This window comes from Egretta garzetta, unplaced genomic scaffold (genome assembly GCF_000687185.1).
Source record: "Egretta garzetta isolate BGI_Z169 unplaced genomic scaffold, ASM68718v1 scaffold612, whole genome shotgun sequence".
In the NCBI taxonomy this organism is placed as follows: domain Eukaryota; kingdom Metazoa; phylum Chordata; class Aves; order Pelecaniformes; family Ardeidae; genus Egretta; species Egretta garzetta.
In genome coordinates this window covers 1,807,911-1,821,540 of record NW_009259030.1, presented here as the reverse complement: position 1 = coordinate 1,821,540, position 13,630 = coordinate 1,807,911, and the positions used below count along the sequence as shown (strand labels likewise).

Below are 13,630 nucleotides of genomic sequence, written 5' to 3'. Positions count from 1 at the left end.
TTGCCTTTTGGTGGTCGTTTGGTTTGATTGACCCATTAGTGAGACTTTAAACCTCTTGCCCTCCAAGGAGGGAAGCATTTTTTTTCTTTCTAGGAAGTTCTAGCCTGTGGAGTTCTCTCTGCAGGTCATGAGGAATTAAAAGGGGAAAACCTCTAAGTTCTTTTTGTAACTACTTCTGCAGTAATGGTGCTACAAATGACTTGCATCTATACTCTACCAGCGTATTACAACATAATTGAAAACTCATTCTCATAGAGGATGTTCTCTTCTTGACCCTAAAACCTACTTAAATATATTTTATGTATATATTTCCCTTGGATTTTGGGGATGTCAGCGTTTGAGATGTATCATGGTTTTCTTTCCACACACCATAGTCTCTTTGATCCTGAATTCACCCCATCTTTCATTTGCTGACTTGTTCCCAAAGCACCCATTGCTTTTGAATTTCAGGAACAACATCATGAAAAGAGGAGCTCTAATTAGGTTTAGTGCAGACTCATGCCTTGTGTAAAATTCGCTTTTAAGTTGAGCAGCAAGAGTCTTAATAAATGACCTTTTAAATCTTATTTTGATTTTATTCAGGTATAGTAGTGTTCTTATTAATAATGATCCTGCAATAGGTCTCCCATTACAGCTTTATTGTTAATTAAATACGATGTAAGATGTATTGGAAGTTTTCAAAATGAAAATGGGAGTTTTTAATACATTCCCTGATTAAGAATACTGGTCTGCATACATGATGGTGCCCTGAAAAAAAAAAAAAAAATCATGTAACCGCTATAGACAAAGTCCTGTTCTGAGGCAAGGAAAACTTGCTTCCTCCCTCACCCCTTTTGGGGTAAAAACTACTTGCTTGTGATGGTCTTACCTCAAGGGAGGTGTTTAATCTCCTCTTACAGGAAGGGGAGGCTGTCAAGGAAAGGCTTCACATGTTGTGTATTTAATATATGCAATTTTTTATTTTAAAAGGCATCTTACGTGAGGCAAAAGAAAGACCCTTACTTTGGTGATGGACAAAGGAAAAAGGACTGGCATAACAAAGAAGCTATAAGGAGGGACTCTGAGCGTGTAGGTATGTAAGAATACTATAAAAATGTTTTAATACAGATTGTAATTTAGTTTGACTTTATTTGGTCAGCTGAGTGCAGAACAACGTGTTCAACTTCAGGGTCAATATGATGTTCTTGACATAATGCAACAGTTAGTGTGTGTTAATCCCAGTTAAAACCTTTTCCCCTAGCTCCACAATAACCACTTTGAGGTGAAAATATGTTGGTAGCATCTTGGTATTTTTAGGAGAGGTGCAGTATTGATTTTTTAAAAAACTTACCAAAAAATATATGCCGGTACCTCTCCCAAAAATGGGAGATCCAGAAAGGAAGGAGGAGGATAAGAAAAACGTTCTATATTATAATATTCATGCAAGTTTTATTCCATAGTTCTGGGTTTTGTCTTGCATCGCATCAAAGGGCCCATTTTGAACATCACAGCTTTACTCTGGTGTGTCTGCAAGGGCTCTGCCTTCTCTGTGCAAGAGCTCAGGTTGTTAAATATACATATCCATCTGTGCTGAAAAAGCGGCGGTGATGAGGTATTCAGACCATATGTACTCTTCCTGCAATGAAACAAAAAACATTCTATAGATCCTCCACAGCGTTGCCATAGCCCCTTCATCTGTTTTGGGTGTTGGAAGGAAGACTTTTAACTTCTATGATTTGCACAGCTGAGTGGTTTGCAGGACAACTGCTTGTCAAATAAAATTGCTAGGTTGACATGGTTGACCTAGTGCTAAATATGACATAGAGCACAAAACTAATGAAGGAATTTTCAAAGGGCTATAAGATGACGGCTCTTTTGATATATGGATTAGTTTCTGGCCAGTTATGTACCAATTAGTAGTAATGATGCATATTTACTTTCTATCCATCTATAGGAAATGGAGAACAGGGAAAACCTTACCCTATGACTGATGCAGAACGAGTGGACCAGGCATACAGGGAAAATGGTTTTAATATCTTTGTGAGTGATAAAATTTCTCTGAATCGTTCCCTTCCAGACATCAGACATCCAAAGTGAGTATATAGTTTGCATTTCTACGAGTGAAAGTTTACAAGCCCTAAATCACTGCATCTGCAGGAGTGTGCTGTTTTTTTATTATGGACTCTTGTATCTTTGTTCATCAAATACAGTCCTTTCACAGCTGGGTCCTGCTGTCTCCTTAATAAAGTACAGTGTATAGTAATTGCAACAGGAAAGAGAGGAGACCAAATCTGGAGGAAAAAATCCCCTTTTGATTCCAAAAGACTTAAAATTACCAAAAACTTACAGCCCTGTGCAGAAGAGATCTGGAACTTAACCCAGAGGTGGCTACTTCCTTCACCTCTTGCAACCTGACAGTTCAGTACCCAAGCCCACTGACATAGCCAACAACTTTTAGCAACTGATAAGGTGGAGCCATTTCTTTCTGTAGTGGAAACTGCTGTGAATGTCTGACTAAGGTGATGACTTTGTCTCTAAACACTGTGACCAGTTCTTACGTTGGCCACTAGCTGGAAATGACCATGAAATGCTAAAGAGCAGAACAAGGTTTGAGTAGCTCCACTCAGCTGTGTGTGAAGAGTTTATCAGAAACCCTTCTGATTTATAGATTAGTTTCTTAGACATCTTCCTCATAAAAACCTCATCGGGGTTTACAAGTAGAAACTAGTTCAAATTGAATGCTGGCTTTTGAGTTCATCTGGTTTTAGACATTATCCCTTAAGATGGTGTCAAACTGGATTTTGTGCAAGCAAGAAGGAGTTTTTCATTAGCAAAAGTGCTTCAGTTGGGACTTAACCCTTGCTTATACAAAGCTGAGAGGTTTTTAAATACTGTTGGTGTGGTTCTTAATCTGAAAGCATTGTTAGACATTTGAATGGAATCTTGTTTTGTGTAAAGCTGTTTTTATCATGTTTTAGTGAATCTGAATTCAACACCTACTTTATTCATGAGAGAGAATTTCCAGAAGTCAGGTTTTATAATTTGTTAGCTGCACATTTGAGAGATTACCTCTTCAGCTGTCACAGCAAACTAATCAAATGCACTGGCTTGACACCCTTTCTCAATATATACTCATAAACCAGAGTAGTGAATGTAGCTCCATAAATATTTTAGGCATGCAGCTGAAATGTTTAAACGTAGAGATAAATCAGGTAACTGAAGATGCTTGTTGATCAGCCCATGCTCAAGTTCTAGGAAATACAGTTTGAGTTTGGTAACCTAAATTATATCTGGCCTCCATTTGCAGGGGCTGCCATGGGCTCTGAGAATTTAAACGTCACATAATGCCAGTATTTCCTCATCTGAGAGTTTAATATATTAACTCACATTCCCTATTGTTTCCCAAAGTTGCTGACTCCTCGTTGCTAATTCTGCTATTTAAACTTTTTAAAAATGTGAAACTTCTAACTCCAGTCCCCAGTTAAAATTAATAAGTGAAGTGTCTGGGTCACCAACAACTTAAGCTGTGATTAATGATGCTGCTGCAGCTGGTTTGGTTGTTGCTTGACACATCCTTTCCCCTAACACAGCGAGTTATAACTGTGGAGGTCTCAAGGAGAGGATAAACAGCCTGTGTGTAATGGATGCTAGGATTAGCTGGGCAGGGAGTGGGGTTACATATAATGGAGATTTGCAGTAAAGGAATTCACGACTGAAAAGGTCTGTTGTGTATTCCCTGTGCCCATTAAAAAAGATATACTTGAAATGGTATGGTTTGTGTTATTTGGGAGGTTGATGAGGGCAATTTATAACAAAGTTAGGCTAAGGCAAAGTCCATAAAGAGCATTCCAGAGAGAAGGGAGCTGTCTGTTAGAGCACTTACTTTACCTAGCCTTTTACATACGGTAAGGGATAATAGAGACTCTTTTGTTTGGAGATGTACCTGCAGACAGCAGGGAGTGTAGGGAGAAGACGGACTAGAGAAAAACGTGGCATCTGTCCTGTCCTAAGCTTTGGGGCTGCAGTTGGGATTCTCCCCAGCAGCTGGCCTGGGTGGGGAAGGGCAAAGACACAGCCAGTGTGTTTGCTCACTTCTGAGGTAGGTTATGTGGACCTTTATGTACCAGATAGCATCTCACTTCTGCTTCCTGTTAATCATGGGAATCGAGGGGGCTGGGGGAGGGCATGTACTGGATCTACCTGGTGCACACATACAATTGTTTGTTTCAACAGTCGTGTCTTCCCCTGCTAACACTTCCTTGAAGTGCTTCTGGGTTTTTTAATATTAAATACTAAATTTGCAGGTCTTGTAAAGCAATTGTAGATGAGGTAGCTGGAGGGAAACAATGTCTCTCCATGCTTAATGGTTAAACTTAATAGCTAAAGTTTCCCACTTGTTCAAGTTACTCAGAAAATGAAAATTCCAGTTTAAGAAGAGTTAGAAGAGATTTGGGGGCTCTTGTTTCATATTGGAACAGAATTATAGCTAGTAGCTATGTTGGAAGAAGGTTAAGATTGCAATGCCAAGGACTGGATGAAAAGGAGTCCATGCAGCTTTATTTTGCATCTTGCATCTGTGCATTGCAGCCATAGCCTGCAAGCTCTTGGCAGCACCCCAAGACAATTCAACAGACCCAGAATAAACTACTGTCCTTTCATGCAGGCACCAGAGTGACTTCCTGTAACCACAGATTTATTGAGCTTGTATAACATAGGTGCATCCTTCTCCATTCCCTGGGAAAGGTACCAGGAAAAAGCTGCCACTGCCAGAGCCACTTTTGTTCCCATCTGCCCTTCCAGGGAACGGGGGGGGAATTACTGTGTGCGTGCGCTGCCTTGCGCGCGTCATGAAAGCCTCGCTGAGCACCTGGCAGGAGAGGGTCTGCAAACTGCTCTGGTGCAGGCCATGCAAGAGGCCCAGTGCTGTGGCAGGGCAGGGAGCAGAGTATGATCTCCCTACCCTGCTAGGGGACAGAGGGCAGCCTGCCCTGAGGGCAATGTCTTTAACATATTCTAAAAATCTCTATTCATCTCTGTTTTGCACTGGACACGTGGGGTTCTAAGAATGTAATAGATTTTTGTCCCCTAGTGAACAGCTACTGGGTATTTTCTAACTACAGTTGTTCACTGTATGGCCTTAGGTGTTACCTGTTTAACCAGGTTCAAAGTCCGCTTAGGACCACACCTGCTGGAATATAAACACTGCACTTACTGCTGCAGTTTGAATTTTTTTCATTAAGCTACCTTGAAAACACCCCCACAAGGCAAGAGAGTGATACCCCCATTTCAAAATTAAGACTACTAATGCTGTGGGGAAATACCCTCTAATTCAAGGGGTCTGTATGGGGGCTCTGCAGACCTGACTCTCCAGCTTTATCCATGTTCTGCAGTGCTTTGTGTTCAAAGCCCAGCCTTCCTCACTTATGTTTGCAGAACTGGTCCCAGGTGTCGAACTAGACCTGCTGAAAAATGAGGAAGACAGGATTGATTGTTTAGGAACAGTATGATTTGAATAATTGTCCAGCATGACAAAGGAAGCCTTAGGTAGAGGTTGGAGTTTGATCTGTTACTGAGAGGTGGGTTTCTCTACTCAGCAGTTCTTACAGTGCAATTATCCTGTCTCTTCTGTGTATTGTTCACAGTATCTTGAATTTCTGGGGCTGTTTAGGGAAGGTGCTGTCACACAAAATTCTTATTTCCTGCATGTTCTGTTTAAAAAATTTGGATGACAGTTATATATGTGATTAGAGCTTCTCTGAAAACTGGGAATAAGTGAGCTAAACCAACGTACAGATAGAAGACATGCATTCAACTTCTGAAACAATGTTGTCAAAATTCCTTTTCCTAGTGATCTTTGAGATATAAGGACAGGGAAACAAGTATTTTAGACAGTTTTCCATCTTAAGCTATAACTGGAGTTTCCTTTAAAAGCAGCTTCAGCACCTGATAGATCTCTCTGACTTTCTGTATTTCCAAGTGTCGCTGGCCACTAACAGTCCCCACTTCATATGGAATTTTTTTTTTGCCAGGTAGGCTAGACCAGGTCAACATTGGCTTGATAAGAATGAACGAAGTTACTTCATGGTAATTACTATGGAAATGCTGGTGGGTTTTGGCACTTTTGACTTACTCTATCTATGTCCAGCTGCAAGAATAAGCTGTACCTGGAGAAGCTTCCGAACACTAGCGTGATAATACCGTTCCACAACGAGGGATGGTCCTCTCTCCTCCGGACAGTGCACAGTGTCCTAAACCGCTCCCCTCCTGAGCTGATAGCAGAGGTAGTGCTGGTTGATGACTTCAGCGACAGAGGTACGATAATTTGTATGTAACATCTCCACCTATGTTTACCTACCAATGCTTACCTACCTAAGGGATCAATGAACTCGCAGATATGTTTATAATGACTTGAGGTTTTTTTACTTGCCAACAGTAGAGCTCAGGTGAACCTTGCGCTGGTATGTTTCAAAGGCCAATGCCCAGCAAAATATCATGTTCCATATTCAGTTTGTGCTGGTTTAGCTGCTGATGGCATGGGCTGTCCTGTGTTTTGGACAATGTGAATAAACATGGAAGCTGGCTTTAGTGCTCTGCGTAGGGCCTGTGTAGCCCTTAATATTTAACTCCAGGGTTAAATGTTTGAGGCTTGGAATAAAAAATAAAAAAAAAATTAAAAAAAAAAAAAGAGGGGAATAGCTCACTCCTCATGTTCTGCTTTTTTTTTTTTCTAGACACAGAAAATGGTAAAAGAAGCCTTGATAAAAGGTTTCCACTTCGCACTGCCTATGGTTTGGCTTACTTTTGTCCTGAATTTTGTGCTCCTGAAAAGTGTGTCTGCAACATCCAAAACTTTGTCTGCTCTCACTTGCTGAGTTGCTTGCAACTACACTCCTTATTTCATACTGCATTGCCAGGAGTAGTCATTTGGGATTGGGTTTAAGTGCTACGTGCAAAGACGTGTAGTAGCTGGTGTAACGCATCACCACAAATGGAACAACCACTTGTAACTGCAGCAGCAATGTGTAGATGTAGTTGCTAAATTTACTTGTTCTGTAGCAGAAAGGCAAGGGATCTTTTTCTCTGAACCATTTAAATGCTATGTGATATAAATTAAGCTAGAGTTTACTTTATGTCTTGCAGTTTGCACCCTTGCTATGGTGGAAAAGGCAATCAAGGGACAGAGGGATGAATGCCTCTGTCATGTAGACTGTGCATAGCTAGAAGGATCACATGGCAAGTCCTCTGAAATAGCTGGTGTTCTCCTACATTGAAGAGGGTACAGTGACTTTAAGGCATTATGATTGGATCTAGCAACTCTATTTTCTCCTTTAAAATTACTGAGAATATTTAGCTTTATCTGCTGCAGAGTTCAAGAGTCCTGCTACTGAAATTACTCAACTGGGGAAAAGAGCTCTCTACGTGGATACTAAAGGATACTTGCCTCCAAAAATCTGACACGTAGGAAGCTCCTTAAAATGAGCTTGAAAATAAGCTCGTGAGTATTTAGTGTTCTGACCTATACTGACTTTCAAATAAGCGCTATCCAACAGCTATAGTGTTTGCTCTAAAGAACGTCTCTAATTAGCTTGCAAGCAAGGCATGCTGGTTTGAACAAATCAATGTTATATGAAATAAGTATTTCTTTAGAGGATTTCCAGACTAAGCTGGGGAGGAAAAAAAACAACCACCCTCCCAACAAGGTCTCTCTATTGCTACTCAGTCTAGAAGCAAATTAGTGAAGCTCATGCTGTAACCGCAGCTGAATTGTACAAACAAGTTTCTTTTGAGAGAAGTGGAAGTAATGAAATCTGGTTTCCTGTGGTTCCATTTTTCTTGTTCTCTAGATGTGCCCTTCTGACCAGGCGAAAGAGAGCGCTTCTGGCTCTCCCACCCCTGCTCCTTGCCAGTCCGTACATGTGCTGTTCGTCCAGCTCACTCTTGCTGTTCCACCTGCCTCTGATAAGATGCAAGCTCTTCTCCGTCAGTCATCCATCTTTCATACAAAGGTTGCAGGAAGTAGCTGAGATTAATTTGTGTGCAGCATCTATTTATAGGTGGATATAAAAGGCTGCTGGTGTTGGACAGTGAGCTGAACTGTCAAGGGAAGAGAATGACACACAGGCAAAGAGTGCTAGTAAAAATACTTTTTTTTAAAAAAAAAAAAAGTGTTTTCCTGCTAGCTCAGTTGATCTATACAGGTTGGGACGATAACTGGTTAGGATGAAACATTTTTCCTTCACTGCTGTCAGTTCAGTATCTGCACTGTAGCATTTCCTGCTGGCTGCTGCTCCTTTTCCAGCAGTCAGCGTTCTTCCTTAACCACACAGGGGCTGGCTTCCACATCCCTCCCTGGGCTTAAGGAGGCTCCTTAGTCTTCAGGAGGCTGTTAAGTCCTAAACATGTGATCTTGTCTTGAAAGGCTGCTGGTTACAAATTTCTGGTTTTAATTTATCCATTTTATGTATTTTAAAAAAAAACAAAAAACAACCAAACAAACAAAAAAACCCCAAAACCCCACTTCAACCCCAATACCTGAGAATTGATAGTTTAATGCATCAAACTGAGCTGCAGGAAGGAGCAGAGGCTTCAGGAAAACTTCTGTCACATGTTGTATGTTTGAAAAGGGCACACTCTTGGATTTGGACCATTAGGCTGCTGCTCTGGTTATCTGTTTCTCATTATTAAGTTGGGCAGGTTGTAAAAACCCTGTGTCCGAGCTGATGATAGTCACCTCTGTGCCACAGAACCGGTGAGCTGTAAAAAAAAAAAAAAAGGAAGTCTTGATTTTCTTTGAAAATCATAAATGATTAGTCCTCTGTGTTGTCTGCAAAGTGGAATGCTGTGCTTCTGTTCCAAATGCTAGTCCCACAAATCTGTAACAGCATCTTTCTTCTAAAATTATAGAATCACTGTTGGATGTAGTGTGATAGTAGGGGCCACATCTGAGATCAGAGAGGCAGAGCATGAACAGTAAATGTCAGCTTCTTCCCCAAAGAGATCAGTAAATAGTCATCATAAACTCCAGTGAAAAGCAAAAGATGAAAAAGATAATCGCTCAATAAAAATCTATTATTAATTTTTTTTATCGAGAGGTTACCCTGACAAGATAAAATATCAGATATACTCTGCTGTACCTTGTGATGGCCTTTCACTAGAGGGTTGTCTAAACAGACCTCTAGCACTTTAATAACTCTTTAAAAAGACTAACCTTCAAGAACCTGGCTTTCCCTGGCAAGGAGACTATATCCCTCCTGCTAGCATTTCTTGTATACTGACCTGTGTTAGGGTTAAATGTAATGGGCTTTGCCGAGCTGCCTTTGAGGTTCTGTCTGCTATTGCACTGGTTTCTGTAGGTGGTGATGTTAGTGCCAATCTGTCAGCCTCTTTCATCCATGTGTCTCATACATGGAGAATCTCTGCTTCATGTGAAGTAAAGAGGGCTTTGCTAATAATAGAAATAGTAAGTGTGGAAACCTGGCTACTGCACACATCAGTGTTTTTTCTGACAAATGTGACTTCTGTATGTTTTTCGTCTGTGTTTAAGCTTGAGAGTAAGGAATTTTTGGTGTGACTACGAAGAGGGTCGAGAAGTTGGCTAACAAAGTCATAGGAGGGTGAAGACAGCTTGCGGGGTTAGTTGCTGGCTGCTGTGGTCTGCAGCATACCTGGGAGGCAGCTGTGTTGCGTTGCATTGCTGGAGCTCTCAGACAAATGAATCATCATCTGGAAGTGTCAATGGCCATTTATTTCTTAATTTGTTAGAGAGAGACAATTCTGTGACCTTTAGCAATAAACATTTTTCAACCAAAAAAGGCTGTCCTGATGACAGCAAATCTTAACAGCGAGCAGCAAAAGTTTTAAGAGTCGTGTGTTTGAAATGTTTCCTTTCCTTTGTATTTCAAAGATCGAAGTGTGCTGGAACAACTTGCTGTGTGGAATTTTTTTTTTTTTTTGCATGCCTATAGCATAATGCAAATGATCAAAATCTAGCCTTACTTCAGAAACATTTAGTGCTGGATTCCACATCAGCCACAGTGCTCTGGGAAGGTTACCTGTCTGTGATATAAGGACTTTCTTCTCCTGGCCATAAGCATTTCAGAACAACTGCAGGGATTTAATGTGCAGAAGAATATAGGCTATATTGAAGAGGAATGCATGCATTCAGCAGACTTGGAGAATAAGAATTAACCTTCCCAGTGTTGTGTGCCTCTTATTGCATGCTACTGAGAACTGCTAAAGACCCACAGACTGACCTCCTCGGATTAACCGCAGCTATTTCAGGGTGGTCCAAAATAACGCCTACCCTTCTGCATAAGCGGAAATCAGAATGCATTACATGTGAATTACAACTTTAGAATTCCTGATCGTAAAAACGCTTAGCTATGGCAGTCCTGTGTGGATTTGTGGCTTCACTTTTAATTTCTATAGCTATTCTTTAGTTCTGATCTCAGCTAAATTAAGCCTTTTCATATGCTGGCTTGCAGGGTACTAATTATATCCCTCTGAGCTTGTTGTTACCAGAATGGCCCTAAGTAAACTAAAATGCTTTTTTCATGTATATCAGTTTTCTCCTGGGGACTGTCAGATGTGAAATTTGTTTGCTTTTTGATTATTTAATTACAATGCTGCTGAGTGGTAAGTGGCTTCCATTATATCATAGAAATGGGTGGAGAGGAAGAGAAGTTGAAATGCAGGTCAGTTTGTAACACTGCAAGTTTTTGTATTGGCTCTGGCATTTTATTATTGATAGCAGGCAGCGAATAATAGACAGGCAGTTCATGATTCTGTAGGGTCTGCTTCAGTCCCTAGACCTACAGTCTGAATCCGTGGTTGTGAGAAATCGAGCCGTTCACCTCTAGTGTCTGCCTTGTACAAGAGAGATTGTTGGTCTCCATCTAATTCTTGTGGCTTGCGGACACCTCTGCTGTATAAGCTATCTCTAAGTTTGCATGAACAAACATAAAGCTGTCCTCTGTCTCTCGCTAGATAAATAGACAGCCCTAAGCTGAAGGAACAGAGGGCAGAGGATGGCACATTTTCACTTTGCAAGATGCTTGTCTAAATGTTCTTTGCTTTTCACCTGACACATATTTGGTAGTGCTGTACAGCAGTGGAACATCAAGTATATACTACTACTGGGTGAATGGCAGAAGTCAAACCCTCCTCTCTTCTGTCTGTTTCGGAGAAGAGATCTCTTTCATGTGGGGGCTGGACTGGAACATGTAGAGAATCACAAATAGTTGAGGTTGGAAAGAACGTCTGGAGATCATCTAACCCAACACCTCTGCTCAGCTACAGCAGGTTTCTCAAGATCTTATTCACTCAAGTTTTGAAAATCTCCAAGGATGGAGACTCCATAATGTCTCTGGGGAACCTGTTCTGCTGTTCAGTTGCTCTTACAGTGACTTAGTTTTAAAGAAAAAAAAAAAAAAAATCTTGTGTTTAAGCAGTATTTCCTGTACTTCAATTTGTGCCCATGGATGACTCTTCTGCAAAGTTTCTTTCCAGCTGCTGGGTCCCCAGTTGGTACAGGTGCATGGGGCTATTCCTCCCCAAGTGCAGGAATTTGCATTTCCCTTTGCTGAACTTCACCAGGTTCCTGTCGGCCCATTTCTCTTGTCTGTCGAAGTCCCTCCGAGTGGCACATCAGCCATGCCTCCCAGGCTCTTGTCATCTGCAAACATTCTGAGGGTGCACTCAGTCCCATCATCCAGGTCCCGAATGAAGATGTGCAATGGTATTAGCCCTGATATTGGCCCCTGAGGTGCACAGCTAGTGACAGCCCAGGCCTCCAGCTTGGCTTTATGCTGCCAGTTACAACCCTTGGAGCTCAGTTAAGTTTTCTGTCCACCTCACTGTCTGCTTATCTAGCCCAGATTTCATCCTTTTGTCCGTAAAGGATGTTATGGGGAGGCAGTGTTGAAAGTCAAGGTGCCTTTTATAGGTAAGAAAAGCTTAAGAATGATGGAATCCAAACATATTGAAAAAGTAGACCTGATAAGATGGGCTGCCCAAGATTCCTGTATGTCCTGATGCCCTAGTTCCCTTGTCGAGTCACCAAAAGGTGTAACTATCTAGGGAACACTAATACCTCTAAAACTTAAACTAATTTTTTGCATTTGTATGTTTATCTGGAACAAACTGGCATCATGTATTTCTCAGCCCTCCCTTTAATGTAAAACGTGGTAGGGTTTTTACATTTTCACCCTTTGCAGCAATTGAAAAGTTTAAATTATTCAAGACGTTGTAAGCCTACTGTGTACTAGAAGGCTGTGACTTAATTGCTGAATGTCATTTAAAAGAAACATTTTTCCGCATACTTGGGGCTAACTATGTGCAGAGAGGAAAATATACATGCCACACAGGTGGTTCAGAGGTACTGTGGGTATATCTTATTTTATGGCTTAGCTTGACAGATATCAATAATTATGGCTAAGCGCTTAAATTTCATATAAAAGACACGTTTCAGCATTCAGTTATTTGCATATTGACTGACAGCCTGTTCTTACTCGTTTTAAGACTACTTTTGTGTAAATGACAGTGTTTTAGAACAAGCGTTGTCCATTGTTGAAGAATGGGAACCGCAGCATCAGTCATCTCTAACGCATGCGTTGTATGCAAAGCACTGTGTTGGTACAGTAATAAAGTTGAATGTGTCAGCACTGAAAATACCGCAGCCTCCAAACATCAGGATTGTTCTGGAAGTGTTAACCCAGCCAGGCTGTCTGCCTTACAGCATTGTATGTCTGTACAGTGGCAATACATGAAGACTTAACATTATTCTTACAGTAACCAGTCAAAATCTGCACCTGGGACTGGCAGGCAGCAACAGTTTCAGCTTAAATACTTGAATATATTTCACCCAATATGACAGTGACATTTGCAAAGTCAACCTTCTGGCTTTTAGATTAAACACGGTATATTTTAGGATGTGGTTATCCAAGAGGCATGCATACTTGGCTATATTTGGTTTCAAGGAGAAAATTTTGTTATAAGCAAGGTGTATGGGATCTCATTTTCCCTTGGGGGGTCGTTATGGAGGTTCTGGATTTCAGCTTCGTCTTTCTTCCAAGACTGACCTGTTTCCTTGAGCCTTATTTTAATTTGTGAATATTATATCTATTTAGGAGTCCTGAAATTATGTATTTGTTGAGTCATTTTAAAATTTTTCTTATTCTCTCCCCACTTTTCCTCACTTTTTTCTTTGTTGTTTGTTTTCAGCAAGACTTTATGCAATAACAATTTGAGCTGCTCTTTGACGTTTGGGAAACAGCGAAGCATTGAGAGCCCCGACTCTGGCATGTGGCTGCTGTTTATCTTTGAAAGGCAGCAAGAGGTTTTTAGGCCGTTTAGTAAAGGAGTCCAAGGAGTGTTTTCCCCAAGCTGTGTCATCTCAGCCCTTGGTTTTGACCAACGTTTCCCCCTTCGCTTGTCCTCTCCCCTCACGTAGGACCAGTCATACTCCTTTGCTTTGCACCATTGTGCTGCCTCCACGCTGTCCTGCAGCTTGCTTGAAGGTTTACTGCCAGGGGAGTCTCGGAGCCCATCCGTTCACAGAATGTCAGAAGGACCCACAGCCAAATCCCCTTTGCCACCTTTAAAGATAAATCCCTGTGACTTTTTATATCTCTTTTTATATTGCCAAACCAGT

At 41.1% G+C, this 13,630-nt stretch overlaps 1 protein-coding gene across 2 annotated transcripts in view; it reads left to right on the top strand.

Annotated features, from left to right (window-relative positions):
- The first annotated feature begins 1,007 nt into the window (after positions 1 to 1,007).
- The window catches only part of GALNT10 (polypeptide N-acetylgalactosaminyltransferase 10), a 42,473-nt gene continuing 29,850 nt past the window's right edge, over positions 1,008 to 13,630 (top strand). Inside the window, exons 1-3 of one of the 2 annotated variants that reach the window (XM_035890286.1) lie at positions 1,008 to 1,072; positions 1,934 to 2,072; positions 6,125 to 6,291. In XM_035890286.1, coding sequence (XP_035746179.1) covers positions 1,963 to 2,072; positions 6,125 to 6,291 — 277 coding nt within the window. In that variant the 5' untranslated portion in view covers positions 1,008 to 1,072; positions 1,934 to 1,962. The remainder of the gene's footprint in view (positions 1,073 to 1,933; positions 2,073 to 6,124; positions 6,292 to 13,630) is intronic. The other variant, XM_035890285.1, reaches the window with a different exon arrangement.